Genomic DNA, 22,136 nt, shown 5'->3' on the forward strand with positions numbered 1-22,136 from the left:
GCCACTTCTACAGCAAGTTTGTATATATCCATGGATCAGTTTCTGGGCTACTTTGTTTCACTCGTGCATTTGTTTTTTCCTGCTTTTATTACCCTAGCTTGTAGTGGGTCTTAATATCCTGGGGGGGGGGGGAGAGGGGGAGAGAGAGAGACAGAGAGAGCCTTCTCACCCTACATTTTGCTCTTCATTTTCAAATTTTTTTAACTAAAATTTTAGAATTGTTTTGTTGAATTTCCAAAGGCATCATACTTTAATTTTAACTAGAATTGTTTTGAATTTAAATTGATCCATGAAAAACACATAGTTATAATGTTAAATTGTCATAATATATCTCCCCCATTTGATCACAGCTCTTTTTATATCCTTTAACAGAACTTAAAAATTTTCTCTTTGTTGGTCTCATGCATATTTTTGTGAGGCTAATTACTAGCATTTAATGGTTTTAGTTGCTTCTACAATATCTTATATTTCGTATTAGTTTCTGTTTGGTAATTGCTGATGAGAATAACAGGATTTCTGTAGTGTTGCCCTTCTGAGCTCTCTTGTTAGTTCTATTAGTTCTTTCTTGGTTTTGTTGGCTTTTCTATGTAGATGATCACATCATGTTTAAATAATTAGAGTTTGTCTTTTTCCTTCCCGCGTTTATTTCTCTTATTTCTTTTGTAGACTGTGTATTACAGGCTGCCTGGTATCTGTTGGCAATGTGATAGCTGGCATCTTTGCCTCATTCCCGATTTTGAAGGGAATAAACATTCCCTTTTTCTTCTCATAGTTTTCTTCTCATAGTATGATTTTTGCTGTAGATATTTTGATAAATGGCATTTATCAAGTTCAGTAACTTTACCAAGTTCTCTATATTACCAGTTTTCTGAAACTAAAAAAAAAAATCACAAACAGATGTTGAACATATAAATGCTTTTTCGACTTTGCTTTTTCGACTTTTCTTTTTCTTATTAAAATTAAGACAATCTCATGATTTCCCTCCTTTAATCCATTAATGCTATGGATTACTTTAGCTTTTTTGACATTCAACCATTCTTTTGTTGAGGGAATGAACTGATAAACCTTAATCCTGATCTGTTAGTTTTTTAAATACTCCGTTAGATTGAGTTAGCTAATACATTATTTGAGATTTTTGTATTTATGTTCATAAGTAAAATAAGCTCGTAATTCTTTCTCTGTTTTTGACATCAAGGTTGTACTAATCTCATAAAATGACTTGGGCAGGTTTCTGTCACTAAATATATTCTAAAGTAACTTACATATGATATAGATAGTTCCAAATTGGGCTGAACTCACTCATAAAAACAGTCTTTTCCCTTCTTGTGATATACCCAGAGTTGGGAAATGACTCAACTGTCATTTTTATTCTTTCTAGAGATGTGGGTAAGGCAGCACCCCCAGGCTGGCCCCTGGGCTTCTCTCCACTATGTGGCTCTTTTCTAGGCAGGGTTGCCATGGAAACAGATGAGGTTGGTTCAGCCGCCTTGGTCTTGCCAGGCAACAGTTGCAACAATACCAGGGTAGCCTATATGATCCCAGTTAGAGGAACACTGGGCCAGCCCCCAAGGCTTTCTGGACACTGTCTTTATCTTTCTGAGTGCTCTGGAGCAATCCACTGCCTTTCTGACCCCAAGTTCTGTCAACTGTGTAAGATGTCTCCTCCAGCTCAATTTCTATGGGGGAAGGGGGACTGCAGCTCATGGTTACTCCTGGAGTCGGCTCATCTGGGATTCCTTCCACCTCTTCCCTTTCCCCTAGAGAACCTGCCAGATGAGGCTGACAGGGATAAGTATGAGCTGCTCTGCCCAGACAATACTCGGAAGCCAGTGGATGCATTCAAGGAGTGCCACCTGGCCCGGGTTCCTTCTCATGCTGTTGTGGCCCGAAGTGTGGATGGCAGGGAAGACCTGATCTGGAGGCTCCTCCACCGGGCACAGGTACCTCCCCCCCCCCCCCCCCCCCCCCCCGCCCAGTCCTCTTGACTCACTTGGATTAGGTAGGGGGGAGATTTCTTCCTTCCCTAACTTCCTGCCACTCTAGAAGTCCTTCTGTAGCCTCACTGCACAGATGTTTATGACGTCAGTGGACTGCTTGCTTAGGCTGTACCCTGGACAGCAGAAACAACGGAGCCCCTCTAGCAAATTGTCAACTCAACTGACAGTATGGGCTGGAGTAGAAGCAGGGGGAGGATGACGCAATATTCTCAGGACTCTTAGGTGCTTGGACCCCAGCAACCTTCTAAAGAAGAAGCCATAGCTGACCTTGTGTCACAGGGACGGCACGGGTCCCTCTGCAGGAGGAAGTCCGCCAAGGTTCCTGCTCTCAGAATCATCCCGATTCCAGATACTCTTCGTCAACATCATTTTTTTGTTTCCTCCTTATTTATCACTGACATCATAATTCTATTTTTCCTTAATTAGGAGGAGTTTGGAAGAAACAAGTCATCGGCGTTCCAGCTCTTTAAGTCCACTCCTGAGAACAAGGACCTGCTGTTCAAAGACTCTGCCCTTGGGTTTGTGAGGATCCCCTCACAGATAGATTCTGGGCTGTACCTCGGTGCCAACTACCTCACTGCCATCCAGAACCTGCGGGAAAGTGAGTGAGGACCAGGCAGGCCCCGAGGGCGGGGTGTGGCCAGTGAGGCATGGGTGAGGCCTTCCAGGAAGCACTTCCCAGGCCCTCGTGGGCAGCACGGCCCTGCTCGGTAGTGGTCACTTCTGCATCTCCCAGCCACTGGAAGTCTTCACTGTGGTAGGTTTAATGCAGGTGTGAGTGCCTTCTGTCGACCAAGTCACGGCATTTAACATGAGGGAGTGTCTCCAAACGAATGTGTCGGCCACGGGATTAATGCTGCCATATGTCCCTTTGTGCATCAAGCTCTCCAGCTCTGCCAGAAAAATCAGTTTGCCTCCTATGAAGTGAGAAATATGAACATGAAGCAAGAGAGCCAGGGCCCCTCCTGAGATGAACCCAGAGGCCTGGTAGAACGTCCTCCTGTGCCTGGGCCCTGTACTTGGCTGGGGACACTGCAGTGGGCCAGCTCAGCCTTGGGTCTTCCAATCCTGGGGGGCTTGGGGTAGAGTCTAGGTGAACCAGGAGGCTGCACTGTAGTTAATGGTGGTGACTGCTGGCCTTAGGGGAGGTCAGAGATGGGCTCAATTTCCCCTAGGCCATCTCTTGGGGCTGCCACTGCGTCCTGGAGCTTTTATCCCATGGGACGGAGCTATCAGGCAAATCATTACAGTAAGGACTGAAGGGTGGATTAGAAGCCAGGGGAAGTCTCCAAAGGAACGGAAATGAGAAACAAGGGCGCTGCGCCTGCCTGAAGAAAGGGTTGTGGAGCTGAGAGTGGAGGGGGAGAGGAGCAGGTGGCCAACTCTTCCATGGAGGGAGTAGCTCCCGTGGAGGGTCCAGGCAGGAAGGGCGCTCCGAGTGGATCCCGGGCCCCAGGGAGGTCCGCGGCGTCTGGGCGTCCCCCGCAAGGCTCAGGGCCCCTGCCGACCGGCTGTGTCCCTCTGCGCAGCGGCGGCGGAGGTGGCGGCGCGGCGCGAGCGGGTTGTATGGTGCGCCGTGGGCCCCGAGGAGGAGCGCAAGTGCAAGCAGTGGAGCGACGTGAGCAACCGGAAAGTGGCCTGCGCCTCGGCGTCCACCACCGAGGAGTGCATCGCCCTGGTCCTGGTAGGTGATGACTCCACGCAGTGGGAGCATGCGGCACTTGCAGGTGGGGCCGCGCGCTCCTTAGCGGCCCGCAGGTCCCGGCTCGGGCTCGGAGGCGCTGCCCGCGGCTGAGGCAGGGTCTGCCGCGGGGGGTCTGCGCGGGCAGCGCGCGGTGTGCAAACAGGCGCAGCTGTCTGTTAAAAACTGTGTATTGTGGGCTTTTCACTCCTCTGATTGTAAGAGCAACTCACGATGCTGGTAGGTAACTTGGAAAATAGAGAAAAGTATGATGTAAGAGCAATAAATAGGTAACAACCACTTGTGACCTCACACAGACAGACACCAGGGTTCAAGTTTTGATAATTACCCTCTCCAGGATTTCTCGGTACATCTGTGCATAGGCTCGCAACAATACTAGATCACACGAGTTTTGTGGGGTTTAGTTCTTTTCTCTTTACAGTGTATCAAGGCCATTTTGCCAAGTGAATACATATTCTTTGAAAACACTTTTTAAAAAATGATTTCAGAGTATCTTTTGTGTGTATGTGGCTCAGTTTAGCCATGACCCTATTCCTCCTTGTCCCCTTAGATTTTTTTATCAGTAGCCCTGTGATGCCCATCCTTGAATAGAAATCTTCATCCACATCTCTAATTAGTATAGTGGTAAAAAAATTATTAATGGGCCAAAGAGGGAGTTTTGCCATCTTGATGGATCCATCTTCCAGTGATGGAGTGTGGGCTCATGCATTCTGATGGTGAGCCCGTTTAATGATTTGTGCTCATTTGTTGGACAAATTCTGCGCTGCACTTTGAATGTAATGCCAGTGAGCTGAGACTTGATGAAGCTAGCTGTTCCCATCTGTTTCTCCGGTGAATGAGGCTGGTCCAGGAGGGTGTGTCCCAAGAGGGCTCCGAGTATAGAAAGGGTTTCGTTCAGAGGACAGAGAGTTGGTGAAAGCTGCTCCTGGTCTTTCCAATGAAGTGACCGCATGAAAGGCATGTGGGGCTAAGTAGAGAATTAGTAGTGCACGTGGGGTTTCCTTTGGGTGCTCAGTTCAAACAACCCCTGCTTGTTTTTGCTGCTTCATTGGGACTTCTGACATAAAGCCATTCTCTCGGAGAGATGTAAAGACAGGTGGGACAGGAAACAGTGTCACTGTGAGGCTGGCAACCTGCTTTGCTTCTGCAGAAAGGAGAAGCGGATGCGCTGAACTTGGATGGAGGATTTATCTACGTTGCGGGCAAGTGTGGTTTGGTGCCTGTCCTGGCAGAGAACCAAAGTAAGTGGGGGCAGGGTCCTCTCAGGTTTATTTCTTCTGGGCTATGGGGGTGGGGGTAGGGACAAGCGACCCTACTCATGGGTCCAGGGGACATATTAAGATGGAAGGATACATTCAAACAGAAGAATTGGGAAAGAATAAATGAAAGGGGCTGTATTACCTACAGAGCCTATGGTATTGAGAACTGACAAAGCACAGATTGGTTTCCTCTTCTTAATTTTTAAAAAGATTTTAGTAAAGTAAAATATACATGAGGAAAAGTGCACAGAAACGTACAACTCAATGACATTTCTCAAACTGGTACGGCCCTGGGCACTAGTGCCCAGATCAAGATACAGCAAGTTTCTCAAGTCTCCTTGTGCCTCCTGTCCCCAGCTCTCATACTCCAGTAAGGCTAATGACTCCTGACTTCAAACGGTTTAGATCAATTCTGCCTGTTCTTGAACTTTACGTCAAAGGAGTGGCACAGCGTGTGCTTTTTTAATGTCTCTTGCTCAGCATTACATTGGTGTTATTCATCCATATAAGTGTGTAGCTGTAGAATCTTCAGTCTCATTAGTGTTCTATTATGTGACTCCGCTGCAATTATTATCCGTTCTGCCGTGCATGGGCATTTAGGCAATTTCTAGTTGGTGGCTGTTGTGAATAGCGCTGCTATGAACATCTGTGTCCGTGTCTTTTGGTGAGCACGTATATGCATCTCTGCTACACGGAACTGCTCAGACAGTCTCTTCGGATCTGATTCTGTATTGTTGAGATTGAGAAGTTTGTGACTTCTCAATAAAATTGAGTGTTTAATGATCTTGTGCTTGCCTTTATTCTTTTAGAATCCCAGAACAGCAATGCCCCAGATTGTGTGCACAGACCACCAGAAGGTGAGTGGGAATTGGTGGTTTTCAGGCTGAAGGGTAAGTTCTTGCTGCTGGAGGAGGAGGTGGCAGCAACTTTAAAACCTCATGGAAAGAGAAGTAGCCATAGAAGCCATAAGTTCTTTTGAAGATGCAAATAATTTGTAGATAAGTAATCATAATTAACATTTATGTCGATGTTCACACATGACAGAGAACTTTCAGAGTTTCTCATTGTGTCCTGGCCACATGGAAGGAGGGGTGTTACATCCCCATCTCAGATGGATGAGGGGACACTGGCCCAAGTAGTCTCCTGAAGTGCGCCGGATCTCACTCACAGCCATCGATGATACTGTGGCAGATCCTGGCCTTGCACCAGGGGCTCTGTTGCTAAATACCATGCTCTGTGCACCACACCCACCTGCCTGCCAGAGCTGGTGCTTACTCAGCTTCACGAGAGCTCCCCACCTGCCCCCAGCAGGGGTGTGTCAGGTGCACTCAATCAGGAGGAGGATTGCCACCACATTGACCCTCTCACAGTGCGGGGCTGGTTCACACTCAGCACAGGGAGACACACCCCCTGCATCCACGGGGCACTTGGTCTGGTGGTTGTCATTGCTCTGGCCCGATGCATATTGCAGTCGGTGATTTATGTACTCTTGGGGTCGCACTTGTTCAGCATTTGATGCTTTAGTGGCCTTTATCTAAAGGTGAACTCCTGGTTTGTAACTCAGGGACAGTGTGTCGCTGGTCGATGACAGTCCCCAGCAATCACCTAAAGGATCAACTTTTCCTCCTATTTCAGATCAATCTCACCTTAACATAGAGCAGCAGCTTAAGCCTTTTTGGTCTACCTGACAATGGCCAGTTGTCTGGGGGAATCATTGCTGGTGATGCTTCTTGGCCTGTTTTGGCCTGGGTTGCCAAAGACAGTTGCACTATAGAGCCCATGTGCCAGGCCCTCTGGAGGTTAAGACTTGCTCTTCTGTCGTCCAAGGGTATCTGGCAGTGGCGGTTGTCAGGAAATCAGATGCTGACCTCACTTGGAATTCTCTGAGTGGCAAGAAGTCCTGCCATACTGGCGTGGGCAGGACCGCAGGCTGGAACATCCCCATGGGCCTGCTCTTCAACCAGACAGGCTCCTGCAAGTTTGGTAAGGATTCCTGAGGTAGTGGTGGGTGGGTCATCCTGAGGGGTAGACACATGGAGCTGTAGAAAGTTTGGGGGGGGTGCGGGGATTTGTAGGCTGACTGTGGCCCGCAGCCCCTTTTGGTGTAAGCAGGCTGTCCCTGTGGCTGCCTCCTTCAGTCATGGATGGATGCACTGAGCGGTTCTCCCCACAGCACACCCCATGCCCCATCCACCCTACCCCAAGGTCAAACACTGGAATATCAGTCTGTCTCTCTGCACCCTAAGAATGGATGCAGATTCTGAGATGTCCAAATGTTATTTTTTGCCTCTTAGAGCTCCAGATCTAAATTCCTCACGGGTGCTGGCTTGCTAATTTGGGCAAAGGCCCCTGCCTACCTCATGATAGGTGACTTCTGTTCCTAGACAGAACTGACTTCTTACTTCACACTGCAAAGGAAACCAAATAAGACCTCAGGGATTCTGACCCAGCCTGCTTCTGGGGCCTCTCTACCTGCTGTACCCCATGCTCACACTGCGTTCATAAGCCGTGCCCTGCCTGCTATGGGCCCGGTGACATGGCGTGTGGCATGTTCTTGTGGTGGCTCACCTCTTGTGCAGGCATCTCTTCAGGTGGGGTCCTGCTACCCTTTAAATGGATTTGTGATCCTGGCTCGGGCAGGCTTGCAAGTGGCTCTGTTCCTCACCAGCAGTGCACACTGTTGTCGCTCTCTCCAGCCCCCTTGGCTGCCTCTGAGCTGTGGGGAAGCTGCCAGGACTTCAATGAGGTGCTCCCCAGCCTTTTCCTGAGATTGGCACATGGTGTGGCTCTTCCAGTTCAGGGGCTGCACGAGGCTGGCCATGGGTGCTACTTGCTCATGGGGGCAGGGCTTGCTTGTCACCTTTGTTTCCTCTCTTCTTAACCTATATTAATCCATATTAACTCCTTCATGTGAGTTAAATCATACGATGAGTTCGTTCAGGTTAGGTTCAGCTGCAAGGACAGGAAACCCCAAGTAGTATTAGAGGCTTAAACAAGACAGAAGTTTATTTCTCTTTCATGTAGGGGAAGCCCAGAGGTGGATTGTCCAGAGCTAGTATGATGACAACATAGTGTCAGGGACCCAGGCTTCAGACTTCTGGCTACTCTGACACAGGTGGCTTCCATGCTCAAGGTCCTCACATGGCCCATGTCACAACTGGAGGTCCAGTCCCAGCTTATCCATTCCATATGCAGGATGAAGGAAGGGAAGGAGAAGGGGCAAAAGGCATGTGCCAGCTGTCCTTTAAGGATGTTTCCAAGACACTGGCCCCCAGCACTCCTGCTCATATTTCACTGACCAGGATGTAGCCACATGGCTGTGCTAGCCATAGGGCATCTGATAAGGCTAGTCTTTATTCTAAGGGACCAGATGACCAGGTAAAAAGGGTTGCCATTACTGAGGAAAAGGGGAAATCAGATCCTGGAGTAGGTAACCAGTAGGGTCTGCTGCAGATGGCCATCAAGTTCATCACTTGAGTCCCCAGCTTGAGGCTGTGATGACGGGACCCTCTGGGTAGAAGTCACAGACTCTCTTCCCAATCCCCAGTCAGGCTTCTTGTCAGTGCATATAGTCTGAAGCTTTTCTGGTTTCTGGTGGGTCCTGGGTTGGTGGTAACAAGCCACTACTTGTGATAGTGACTGTGTTCTATCTGTCCTGGGCAATACAATGAACTGAAATCAAGCTGTGTCACCTGTTAAGTAGAGGTTGTTTACGTTGACTCAGGTAGGAAGAGCTGACTTCCCATGTTTCTTCTCTCCAGATAAATTCTTTAGTCAAAGCTGTGCCCCTGGAGCTGACCCACAATCCAGTCTCTGTGCACTATGTGTTGGCAACAACGAGAATGAGAACAAGTGCATGCCCAACAGCAAGGAGAGATACTATGGCTACACTGGGGCTTTCAGGTGAGTGCTGCGGCCAGACTTCACGAGGATAGGGCTGTGTCCCTTGTCCTCCAGCATCTTGGCACTGCATTTCCAAGGGGCCAGAAGTGGCCTGTCACAGCAGAGCCAGGGTCAGCCTGGGGGTTGGCTAATGGGCAGCACCAGTGAGGGCTCCTCTCACCACATCCACCACTCTGGAGAGTGGAGGCCGGCACCAGGGCTCTCTGACCTCAGCTCTGCTGGGCTCCTTCCTATGGCCTGGAGCCAAAGTCAACCTTGTTGGGCCTCAAGGTCCTCAGCTTAAAAGTCAAATGGGTAGAGTATGTGTTATGTTAAGTCCTTCCTGCAGTTCAGTTTTATAGGGAAGAATTCTCTTTCCCATAGCCACCACTCTCCTCTCATCTAGGTCATCATTATGTCTTACTTTTCACTTTTCTCTTTGATTTTGGCCTTAGAAATGGCAGAGAAGGTAGTATTGCAGTGTTATTCTTCTCTAGTGAAGTGGAAAGTAACTGAAAAATAAATTTTCAGAATTCACCGCTTATAACCACTTGGTGATCCACAGTAACTGTCCAACCTGTGTTTTACAATCCCATTCGTCTGGAGGTTGCTTCTCAGCGGTGCTATCAGTGCTTGAAGGGCACTGAGTCCTCCCCAGTCGCTTTTCTCCACGAATATATTTCACCACCAGATGGCGTCATGTATCCAAGAAGGATGGTGGCCAAGCTGGTCTTTGAACTTTTTAGTATAAATTTAGTAGCCGCCTCTCCAGTGATGGGATGATATAAAGGTAGCTTTTACGGTACTCTAAGTGACTCATAAAAAAAGTATTCTGTGACTATACAAACATATCTCTAATAGACTAAGGATTTTCAAATGGAATATTTGTGATGTGATTCCACTCAGAAATATAGAGTAGGCATGTCTGATAAAAACCCCAAAGAATCATGTTTTGGGTTTTTTTCAAACCTACGGCAAGGCATTATTTCACTAGAAGCACCTACACTTTTGTATTTCTATTTATACTAGAAGAAAATGCTTTGTCTTTTCTTCAAATTGAAAGCTGGAACCAGAAGTCCTATTTACCTTTCTATTTCTAACTAAGATCCTTATATTGCTGGTTTTAAATTTTTAGCTGTCGGCTGTCTTCTGCTGACTCTCTGTTATGGAAGCAGACGTAGCCTCCTACTGCCCTACGCCTCTTCTACCCCTCAGCCACAAACTTCACCTCCTTTTACTACCCAAGAAGATGATGTCATATTCAGGGCTTACATTATTTTGAGTGTGTAAATATTATTCTCATATTAAATATGTGATGTAAGATTGTATCTCCCTTACTGTACAAAGTGTTTGTTTACTCTGGAGTTAATAGGCGTCTTACTATTTATTTGTTTAGTTTTCTGTGCTTTCTAAAAAAATGACTAATTCATCTCAAAACCCTCTATCAGTAGTCTAAATCCCCTGACGATGCAGACGCAAGTAGAGCAGGTGCCGTCTCAGTTTCGTCATTTACTTGGGAGCGTGGCTTCTGAAGACTGCCATCCTCTTGCCCTCCTCTGGACCGGTGCCGTCTAGGCCTTCTGCACATCTGTGGTCCGAGGAGTCCCGTTGACCATCGTTCTGGGATTTCCCTTTGACTTACTTCATGTTAAATTGCCTATGCCTTGGGTCTTAGATCTTTAGCTCTCTTGGTTTTGTTGGAACAGAACACGTCTTCTTGAGTTGCTGTTTTTTCAGCATTTACATGTCTGAAAATTTATCTTTATTCTACCCTTCAAATGACGTATTGTTTGGCTGGGTTACTAAGTGTAGATTGGAGAGCATTTTCCTAAGGAATTTTGACAGAATTTTTGTATCTGGGAAATGGTAGCATTAGGCTATTTTGACCAACTCTCACACTAAAAGTAAGCAAAAATGCCAGATTAAGTACACACATACACACGTTCTTAAGAACATTGAATAACTGACAAAGTAATAAGGGATTGTTAGGCTAAAATCTAAGGGAAAATAGGAATTCAGAGAGCTAAGTGGAGGCACTTTGTCCTGAGGGCATTTACCTATTCTGACAAATTTGAACCTAGATGTTACATGCGCCTTTAAGGTAAGAGTGAATGAGAAGTGACTTCCATGCCTTCTCCCAGGGCCTTCAGGTTGCCTGGATGCTGAGGAATACAGAGAGGAAAATACACACCATCCTTGAGAAATTGAAACCATGAGCCAGCTCTTGCATGGATTTGCAGCTCAAACTTGTGTGCCATAGGATGGTCTGGACATTCTCAACTCACATTTCTATCTAAGTGGTCTCAGGCTAGTGGTCCCCTTAGGAACCTGTCCGGAACCTTCAGGTTAGGCCTCAAAGACTGCTCAAAAATACTCTTTCAATAACAATGAGAAGTACATGGTGAAAATTATATTTAAATATAATAATAATTATAATTAAGTATAATATTAACCAGACACACAGCGAAAAAAGTCACCAGAAGCAAAATCCAGCAGGAAAAAACAAGTCAATATTTTTAAAAAGGAAGAAATAGAACTTCTAGAAGGGGGGCGGGGGAAGCAATTGCAATTAGCTGTCCAATTGACCAGTCTAACAGATTAGACATAGCTAAAAAGAGAAGTAATGCAGTGGAAGATATGTGAAAAAATTAATCCAGAATGTAACATAGAAAGTCAGAAAATATAGCAAACACAAAATTTTAAAAGCATTAATCCATTGTCTTCTGAACCTAGAGTTTCTGTTAAGAAATCTGATGCCATTTTTGATTCCTGATTCTTTGCGTATGACTTTCTTTCTTTTTGAAAAAAATTTTTGTTTGAGTTTTCAGCAATTTACTTTTGGCTTCCTGATTCTGAGAGAATAAGCTTTTAAAGTTTATGAAATGTCTTAGACAAACAAGTCTCACAAAGAATATTTTGTGAAGAATAAATAAATCAGACACATAGGATTTATATTTCTCTCTAAGTGTACAGAGATTTAACAACGAATGAAAACTATTCTTTAGGAAAAATGAGTTTTGGGTTTCATCAAAGGTAAAATGCTTTTAAAACCAGTTTCTTGAAAACTTTTTGGGTTTAAAAATAAAAAAATAAATACTAGTTTTAAAAACTATTTTTTTTTTATCTCCAATGTTCTGAAACTTCATAATGCTATTTATGTAAGTCTTCTTTCAATTCATTAGATTGGGCACTTGGTGGACCCTTTTCATCTGGAAACTCAAGTTGTTCAGTTCTGGGAAATTTTACTTCATTATTTACTTGATAAGTTCCCTCCTGTTTTCTCTAATTTGCCTCTCTTTTGTTTCCCTCCCCAAAGCCTCAGTACATAGTTGTATATTCTAATTGTAGGTCCTTCCAGTTCTCTGTGAGCTGCTGCCACAGCATGGCTACTGACAGACGAGTGGTGTGGTTCCACACCTGGGAACAGAACCCAGGCTGCCAAAGCAGAGTGCGCCGAACTTTAACCTCTAGGCCGTCAGGGCTGGATCTGCAATATTTCTTTAAACTTTAATTCTTAAATTATAGACTCTCCTAGATTATCATCTCATTTTCTTTTTCTTTCTTTTTTATTATCTGCTCTGTATCTTCTAGTTTCTGGGATATTTGCTCAGTTTAAGCTTCTAATCATTATATCATTTTTAAGAATTTTTTTGATTATTAGTTTTTACTTCCTGAGAATTCTTTTTGTGTTCTGACTGCTGCTTTTTTAGACCTCCTGTTCTTCTTTTATGAGTGCTGCCTTTCTTTCATCTCTTTAATGACATCAATTGTAGTATTTTTAAAAAGTTTTACTCTCCCTCCTATGTTGTCACTGTATCCTCTGAGTATAATTGCTTTGATTTCCATCTTTTCTTGTCTTTCTTCAAAGACCAATGGCCTCTGGCTGTTTCCCATATTTAAGAGTGAAGCACCAGAGCTGACTGTTAGTTCTGCATCAGTTGCCACGTCTTGGCGAGTGTAGGTCTCACTGTAGGGCACTTGGTTTGTGTCACTTCACTGTGGGGCATCCAAATCTCAGAATCTATAGATGTTTTCCTTGAGTTGATCAGATTCTCCAGACAAGGAATCCTCTGTCTGCTTCTTGGGAGGCTGAGCTGCGGCGAGGGGCTGTGGTTCAACCTTCTGGCTATAGTTTCGCTCCACTCTCTGATTTCCGAGTTGGGCCTCTGCTCTCAGCTGTGTTTGGTTGTCTAGTTCATAGTGTTATTCAGGTTCAACTTCCCCATGAACAAACCTTCAGCCTTCCGCCAGGCGAGTGGGGAGCCGTCTCCCAGCTGTGTGGAACGGGAGGGCACCCAGACTGCATCTCTGCAGGCTCTTTCGGGTCCCGTTGTCAGCCACTTTCAGTGAGACCTAGCCCTTGTAACTGCTGAGTCTTTCTGGAGCTCTGCTGTGCACAGCAGCTTTCTTCTAGGCTTCCCCCACTCCACCCTATGTGACAGCTTTCTTTGGTCTGCTGGGTCAATTACTGCTCATCCGTTTGCTCTCTTAACTTTCAAACATTATCACTATCATCTTCTCTCTCCCCACCCTCCACCCCTCATGGCTTATGGCTTTTTAAAAAATCTCATTAATGTCATTTTATTGGGATTTTAGAAGGCAGGAAAGTATACGTGTATGTTCAATCTTCCATTTTAAACCATAAGTTCCTGAAAATCTTCATCTTTATCTTTTCTATGTTTACTTTCAAGTTTCAGATTTTGGAATATATATTATAGATATTTATGAAAACTCTAATAGTTTCTCTTCTCTGGCACTGAGTTTGTTTTCTGGAATATTTTAGGTGCCTGGCTGAGAAGGCTGGAGACGTTGCATTTGTGAAAGATGTCACTGTCCTGCAGAACACAGATGGTGAGTGAAGATGTTTCTCTTTCCCCTTCAGAGCAGAGTCTTTGGCCTCACAACACATGCTAGTGTTCACATCTGCAGATGGGAAGCTATATGCCCTTTGCCAGACTTTTGATCGAGTTCATGCCGAAGTTTTGTACCTCAGCATGCAACATGGTAACATCTACAAGGGTCGCCTTGATTTTGGAAGCGAACTCTTCCCCCATCCCACTTGCCACACACACACACGCCAGCCATACTCAGTAGTAACTGTCTCCCCGGCTTTGTCTCGTCAGCCACAGAAGCGCAGCATCTGCCTGTCCCCACGTAAGGGACACTGAATGTGGATGATACTAAAAAAAATTTGAGCATATGTGAATAAGATTTCCCGTTTACAAAAGGAAGTAGTGGCCTTCATTCAGCCCCACGTGAGCCCTCGTCTCAAAACTCCTTAGGAGTGAACAGGGACAGAACACAGGCAGAGGCAGATGACGAAAGATAGCCAACCTACCAGGCAGTGTTGAATAAGCACTCTCCCTTCTGATCTCTAGATGAAAATATGAATGACCAAATTCAAGACTCCTAGCCATTTGCTGCCTTCTGACCTGCACCTCTTTCCTTAGTCCCCACTCAGCCTCCCCACCCCTCCTCCTCAGCAGATGACTTGCCACTTCGTCCCCTGAGAAAGAAGTGCCTCAACTGTCTGCCTCCCTCCTTTGAAGGCACCAACAGTCACGGCCGCTCCTCCCTCCTCACGTCTCTCGGGAGAGGCATTGAGGACACATAATGGACATATAAATGTGGAATGATCTCAATATCAAATAGACAAAGCTAAGAGAATGGATGAAGTGTTTTCTTGAGGGGAGAGGACAGAAGGAGAGAAGCAGGGACCTGAACGATGAACCTGTATTTACACACACACGAACATGCATACGATTACATTTTGAATTTATGAACCATTAATCTAAGTGACCTCCATGGATCAGATTGATGTCAAATTTAATTTTAAGCTTCTCTGGGATTTTACAACTGTATTTTATTGGAATTGACTAAATATATTTGATAAACCCATAGTTGTTCCTGTCCTTTCTCTGGTTACACTAAGAGTGTTTGAATATGAAAGGAAAGAAAATAATTTCTTCTTAAACTTAGACCAGCTATTCTTTTTCTGGAACTCACTGGAAAATATGGCACAGGTGGAGAATTTCCTTTTTAAAAATTAAAAAAATGTTTAACAGCTTTATTGAGATACAATTCACATACTGTAAAATCCACCCATTCAGAGTGTACAGTTCAGTGGTCTCCAGCACAACCACAGAGTTGTGCAACCACCAGCACAATCTGATTCTAGAACACTTACATAACCCCATAAAGAAACCCTGCACCTATTAGTGGTCACTTCCCCAGAGCTGCAATCATCAATCCACTTTCTGTCTCTGTAGATTTGCCTATTCTAGACATTTCACGTAAATGGAATCCTACAATATCTGGCCTTTTGTGACTAGCTTCTTTCACTTAGCATCATGTTTTCAGGGTTCATCCAGGTTGTAGCATGATTCAGTCCTTCACTCCTTTTTATGGCTGAATTCCATTCCATTGCATGGACGCAGCACTAACTTTGCTATGTTTGGAGTTCGGCTCGCTCGTGCAGGATGAGGCTGCCTTCTGTCTCCTTTATATCACTGCAACCTCAGTGTGTGCATCTTAAGAGGCCTTTGGATGGTCACATACACCCAGAAAGGACCCTTTAACTATACTGGGCAACCGTGGCTGATGCTGCCTTCATTCTCTCCCCAGGAAAGAACAGTGAACCGTGGGCTAAGGATTTGAAGCAGGAGGACTTTGAGCTACTGTGCCTTGATGGCACCCGGAAACCTGTGGCTGAGGCTGAGAGCTGCCACCTGGCCAGGGCCCCAAATCATGCTGTGGTATCTCAGAGTGATAGGGCACAACACCTGAAAAAGGTGCTGTTCCTCCAACAGGTATGGACCACCAGGGCCTCCTGCCCTTTCTTAACTGCGTGGGCTCCTGTTAGGGGGACAATCACAATGCCCGGTGATTCTTTCTAGTCCCTCTGCTTGAAGCTGCTGATGACAGTATTTGCTTCATGCTGTGGCACTGCACAGAGCCTCGATGAGGACAACAGAGGCTTCCGATGCTGGGCTTTCTGGAACTAACCTGACTTCTGCCCGGAGTCTCATGCACCTGAACTTGTGCTCACTGCCTGGCTTGGAGATGCTTTCTCTCCTTGTCCTTACTTCTGTTCTTCAGGCAAATGAGGCAGGCGATTGAGCCTTCCTCCCTCATGCCAACGTGGAGCGTGATTTACTCTGGTGATGTTTCCTGAGCCTGGGCCAACTGAGCAATGTTCTAGACAAGGCCCTGCATGTGTAATCTCTGAAAAACAGCAAACCCAGAGCTCCTATAGATTTAAGGCTCTCTATGTGAAGTGGTTTGAAGGAAATCCTGCAATTTCCTTCAAGTCTGTGATTCTCTATTAGAGCTTCTAGTCTTGTGTTAAAACATCAGATCTCTAAGTGTGCTTTAAAGACGGTGGCCCTGGAATGGTAATAATAGGTCTCAAACTGGCATTCACGGAGCCCTCACTGTGGCACACTCCCTTGGTCTGCTGTCACTGAGGTGCTTGGTTCTCATAGTTCACCCCTGCAGGAGCCCTGGGCATGGAGAAGGAACTGTGGCCAAGTTGGCTAAGTGACTTGCCCAAGGCAACGATCTGGTCAGTGGCAGAGACGATTTCCCGTGCAGACTGCCTCTCTGGGAGAGCTGGCCTATTAGAATTCTATAGGTGACCAGCTTTGGGGGCAGATCTCAAAAATCTTCAGCCGTCATCTAGTCACTTATAAGAAGTTCTAAGGGAAGAGGCCACAAACTAAGAAGACAGGAGAGATGGCAGGAGGTGAGATCAGAAAGTGTGAGGGGCCTGGACGCTGCTCAGGGTGCGTCTCCCACCTGGGGCATGGGCAGCAAGAGGACACAGGCAGTGGAAGACCCAGCCAAGGCAGTGGAACAGCTCTAGGACTCAGGTCCTTTTGCCCCACCATTTTCCCAGGGCTGATCCTGGATGGAAGAAATGTCCTTGGCCTTCTCCAATCCGTAAACTCTCCTGTTTTCCTTGGCTGCTCACTGACTGTTGGCCTTTTGGACACAGGATCAGTTTGGAGGAAATGGACCTGACTGCCCGGGCAAGTTTTGCTTATTCAAGTCTGAAACCAAAAACCTTCTGTTCAGCGACAACACTGAATGTCTGGCTGAACTCCAAGGCAAAACAACATATGAGCAATATTTGGGATCAGAGTATGTCACGGCCATCACTAATCTGAGACGCTGCTCGAGCTCCCGTAAGTGGACATAGATAGTGTCACTGAGAAACCACCATGGGGGAAGGTCAAGATTGGAGGGCCAGACAGCATTCTAGGAATGAAGATGGGTATAAAATGTTAAGGCAATATAGCGTTTCTGTGCCTCAGGAAATGGCAGTCTCATTGATAAGGTGAAAGAATTAAGAGAATAAACTAAAGTAGTAGATAATATGCTAGATTTTTATAATGCTGATAGTGACTGTCACGGAGTTTTTAGAAACTGATCATTCATTTTATTTTATTTATTAACTTTATTCAGTAAAATGAAGTGTGTGTGTGTATACACACATGTACATAAATATATATACATATGTAATGAGAAATGATAAATTCTGGTTTCTAGACAGTTACCATAAATACCAGCTATATTTGAGAACATAAATTCTCAAAAGACATTTTAGCCAGGAAAATGTATTGACAATAATTTAATCCTTTAAAACATTTAGAAGACATCGCAAAGTATTGTCAGGCTCCAGGCGATGATTCTCGAATTTCAGCATGCACTGGGTTCATCCAGATTCCTTTTTCCCCGTGCCTCACCCAGGGAGTCAGAGGCATTGAGGGGGTGGTGGTCCAGGGGTGGGGTTCGGGCCAAGAATCTCTGTATCAGTGGTTCTTAACTGATTTTGCCCCTAAGGGGGCATCTGGCAATGCCTGCCGATATTTTTGATTCTCACAACTTAGGGGGTGCTGCTGGTATCTGTGGGTAGAAGCCAAGGATGCTAAAGAAAGCACAGAGCAGCTCTCACAACAAAGCACTTCCCGGCCCGGAATGTCAATAGTGCTAAGGTCGAGAAACCCTGCTCTGTACCACCGACATCTCAGGGAATTGTGAGGCAGCTGGCTCTAGGACTGCCCTTGGAGAAACGTGGCTGTGGGGCTATTCCTGTAAGCAGCCAGCTCCCAACTGCATAGGCCCTATGCCGCGTTGGGGCAAGGCCTGTCTGTCCAGGCTGAAACCCCCGCATTTAGCACAGTGACTCACACAGAGCAGGGGCTCAGCAAGTATTTGTGAATGAATGAATGAGAAGGTGAACACTGTTGCAAACAGATTTGTGTGAAGACCATGTTGTTAATGGCTCATATTCCAGAAGAAGTTAGAGGACCATCAATGTCTTGTGAACTTGAGAATGTGGCTGGTCAGTTCAATTAGAGACAAGTGGGGTGGGGGGTTGTATCTCTCAGGCCAGAGTAGGGAAACCCCCTGGTTGGGAGGCCAGAGCTGCTGTGTTCCCTTGGACACTGTGGCTGCTAGGAGGAGGGGCAGTGGGGAAATGTGAGCAGGGCAAGCAGAAAGTCTTTGTTTTGGTATCCTCCTTAATTGATTTATTGACTAAAAAAAGAGGAAGTCAGTTTCTGAATCTATTGCTTTGTTGTGTCCCACAGCGCTTCTGGAAGCCTGCGCCTTCCTGAGGGCATAAAGTCAGAGAAGACGGCCGGGTGTCCCTGGGGGAGCCTCAGCCCCTCGCCGCTCCCAGCCCTCACCCCCTTCCTGAGAGTGATGCTCGCCAGACTCATCTGCTTTCACAGTTTCCGCTGTCATCTTAGCAAGAAATAAAATGAGAAATGCTGTTGATTTTCATTCCTTATAAAGTGCCGTTCATATTTTCTAGAATTTTATACTGAAGTCACATGTCTGACCAAACACCTGTACAGCTGGACTTTTCCTTCCAAGTTTTCCAGGGCCAACTTCTCCTCCTTCAGCAGCTGCAGCTTTGGGTATGATGCCCGATGGCCTGGAATCTAAGGACAGGCTGAGCAACCATTCTCCCCAAGGGCATCTGGTTGGTCATTCACATAGTTGTCTGTGTGTGTGTATGGGTGTGTGTGAGCGTGTGCAGGGGTGAATGTGCGTGTGTATGCATGTGTGAGTGTTGTCAACGAAAATAATCCATAACCAATCTATACATGAAAATGTGGGTGAGTTTATTCTGAGACAAAGGTAAGGACCATATAGCCTGGGGCCTTCCTTCTCCAAGGAAGGAAGGGCACTAAAGAAGTGGGGTGTACAGAGTGATTATATATCCTCAAAGAGTATGTTTCACATGATTGAAATGTCCCTTTTACACTAGTCGTGAGACTGCTCTGTCGGCACAGCAGCGACTGATGGACACAGCAGGTGGTAGGTCTGCTGTCTCCGTGCACACAGCAGGGTGGCAGGTCTGTTTTCTTGAGCTGGGTGGTCACAGGGTGAGCGCAGAAATCAATTCCTAGCCTAGGGAGAGAGGCTTATCCTTAAGAAAATACCAATGTGGGGGAAGTTGCACATTTATCTTAAGGGCATTTGTTCTTTTCTTTGGGACACAGCAAAGGCTTAAAGCAGATACACAAGGCATGCTCAACGGCCATGTCAGGCCCTTTTGGAAAAAATCAATTAAGGAGGATACCACAACAAAGACTTTCTGCTTGCCCTGCTCACATTTCCCCACTGCCCCTCCTCCTAGCAGCCACAGTGTCCAAGGGAACACAGCAGCAGTGGCCTCCCAACCAGGGGGTTTCCCTACTCTGGCCTGAGAGGTACAACCCCCCACCCCACTTGTCTCTAATTGAATTGACCAGCCACACTCTCAAGTTCACAAGTCAGGCCGAATTAGGTTTATACCAAATGGCTTCTCACATACTCTAGTATATCCTATTGCTTGCCATTTATTTGTCAGTGTGCATGTGTATGCATATGCGTGTGTGTGTTTCTAGGGCAGGGGAAGGGAACAGAGAGTAGGAATCAAGGGATGAGTGAAAGAAACTGGATATCAAGAAGATTTATGAGTATTTGGTATTGGAAGTAAACAGCATCAGGTGTAGTCAATGTACAAATATAGGCATCATAGGAAGAAGTGAAATACTTCTATCCCTTGGCCTTAGGGGCTCTCATCCTCCGGTTAACCTCTAGTCACTAGATGGTTTCCCCAACTTTTCTCAGCCAAACCCTTCAAAGCGTGGTTTAAGTGGGCTGCCTTCGCTTTCTTCAGCAATTCGGGTGGGGTGGTTGGGTCGCTGTTTCACTCTCTCTTCACCCCACTGCAGTACACTTCTAACCTGTTCACTCTCCTGATGTGGTTCTGGAAGAGGATGCCATGCCCTCCCAAACTGCCAAGCTTCGTAGAGTTTCAGATATTCCCCCTGGGCCCTTGCTGTTTCTGATCCCCGGGATCATGCACTCCTTCTTGAAACTCTGTCCCCTCAGCCTCCACGCCACTCCTCCTCCTTTCTGGCCTTCCTTTCTCTGCCTTTTTGAGGGTCATGCTTTGTCCTTTAAGTGTGTCTCCCATGGTTTCCTTCTCCAGAGTTTTCGTTCTGACCCACTGTCTCAAAGCAAGGAAGGAAATTAAGAGAGAACGAAATGATTGGGTTTTAGCCACCAATGCACAGCCTCCCTGGACCAGTAAGTGGGGCCCGGTGGTGTCCACAGATCTGCTCCCTCAGATTAGTAACCCTTCCCTGGGAAGGAAGCAGTTTCCTGCTTGTAGTTTTTTCCATTGACTCACTGGACCCAACAGGCAAACCTGTGTCGGCCAGGTGAGACTGCCCCCGCAAAGGCAGCGGTCAGACAAGGGTGGCCAGAGTCAACCACTATCAACGAGATAGGTGGTTCTGCCACTGCCTGCAGAAGCCTCTGAAATCTGTCAGGCAACGACGTTAATTAGAGTCCCATAATCTTAGACTGAAACTCACTTTTTTGCTCCTTTGAATGATGGCCCTGAAATGTAGTCCATCCTCACTAGTTTGAGAAAGTTATTCAGTGAGCAACATTTAATGATGCAGCCATATTAGTTACACCAGCTCCATAAAACATAAAATTTGAACAGTGTGAACCTTCTTATATAAATAAGATACTAAGATGAAGTTAAAGGCCCACCAACGAAATATCCTTTTCCGGCTAAAATTAAATTTCAAAATATAACATCACTGTGTCCATCACCTAAGTTATATCAAAATCTTAGTGGCTTACACAACAAAGGTTTGCTTCTGTCTGGTATTCATGCCTGTCTTGGGTCCACAGTGGCTCTGCTGCTCATCTCTTCATTCTGAGACCCAGGCTGAGCCATCTGGGGCATGTCAGCCTCAAGACAGAGAGGGAAATAAAAGAGAGATGGAGGCACCGCACAATAACTCTTAAAGCTTCTGCTGGGGAAAGGCTATATCGTTTCCATCATTTCATTGTCCAAGGCAAGTCAGGTGGCCATGACATCAATGAGGTGGGCTTATGATGTCCCACAGGGAGAGGCCCAATAGGAAGAGGCAGTGAATATTTTGGCAATAGGACACTCCGTTTCCTGTTCACTTCTGGATCTGAGGCAGTAACCTCATTAATTTCAACCCTAAGTCTCTTGTATGTCTGTCTTTTCTAAAATTTAGTGTTGTCAACAGACTTCTTAGGGGTATCTGTACATCAGGCGCACACTTGTGAAACGTAGAGAATGTCAGCCAATCACCAGCCACTGCAATAGTTGTGGGTGTGAGCACCAGGCTGCTCCTTCAACCAAAACGACAGCGCTGCTAGGCTGTGAACACCATGGCCCAAAGCAGGGCATTACCAGCACTGGAGCAAGAAAGGAAAACATGGCTGAACTTGTGTCTGAATTTTAGGGTGGAGCCGAAGAGATCATCTTAGGATAGAAGCCTTGTTTGCTAGGAAAGCATCTTGTGAGGCCACCAGGGTTAAAAAAAAATGAGCCCTGTATCCTAATTGTGAGAGGTTCGAGCCAAATAAGTAGAGCTGACTGGCTCTGCTAAATGGATAGGGGAAATCTAATTGACTGCAGGTGGGGAGAGGCATGCAGATGGCGGAAAAACCTGCCTGAAGAGGATGGATGGGCCCCAGAAACACAGCAACTCAGGTTCTAAAGAAACATGCGGTCATGGAGTCAATTCCTGTCCCTGATGGCGAGGGAGCTCTATCCCCGATGCCCAAACACATGGAAGACTGACCCAGGGGAATAAATCCCCAGGACAGTGTTTGCATGTGGGGAAGGCACATGGAGAGAGGACAGCAGCTTCCAGAAATGAAAGGATAGTAAAGATCAATGATGTGGTGGCCAGAGGCGTCCAGAAGGAAGTGAGGCCCCCGGAATCTGTGGGAATTCTGAAG

The 22,136-nt window shown here is 46.1% G+C and overlaps 1 protein-coding gene across 1 annotated transcript in view; it reads left to right on the top strand.

Moving 5' to 3' along the window:
* LTF (lactotransferrin) overlaps positions 1-18,637 on the top strand; it is a 28,770-nt gene extending 10,133 nt beyond the window's left edge. Inside the window, exons 7-17 of the mRNA XM_044754916.2 lie at positions 1,762-1,940; positions 2,424-2,598; positions 3,527-3,681; positions 4,850-4,940; positions 5,768-5,815; positions 6,786-6,941; positions 8,720-8,861; positions 13,624-13,691; positions 15,465-15,649; positions 16,837-17,026; positions 18,434-18,637. Of these exons, the coding sequence (XP_044610851.2) occupies positions 1,762-1,940; positions 2,424-2,598; positions 3,527-3,681; positions 4,850-4,940; positions 5,768-5,815; positions 6,786-6,941; positions 8,720-8,861; positions 13,624-13,691; positions 15,465-15,649; positions 16,837-17,026; positions 18,434-18,468 (1,424 nt within the window). The 3' untranslated portion in view covers positions 18,469-18,637. The remainder of the gene's footprint in view (positions 1-1,761; positions 1,941-2,423; positions 2,599-3,526; positions 3,682-4,849; positions 4,941-5,767; positions 5,816-6,785; positions 6,942-8,719; positions 8,862-13,623; positions 13,692-15,464; positions 15,650-16,836; positions 17,027-18,433) is intronic.
* Positions 18,638-22,136: the final 3,499 nt, after the last annotated feature.

The sequence above is a fragment of the Equus asinus genome, chromosome 21 (assembly GCF_041296235.1).
Source record: "Equus asinus isolate D_3611 breed Donkey chromosome 21, EquAss-T2T_v2, whole genome shotgun sequence".
In the NCBI taxonomy this organism is placed as follows: domain Eukaryota; kingdom Metazoa; phylum Chordata; class Mammalia; order Perissodactyla; family Equidae; genus Equus; species Equus asinus.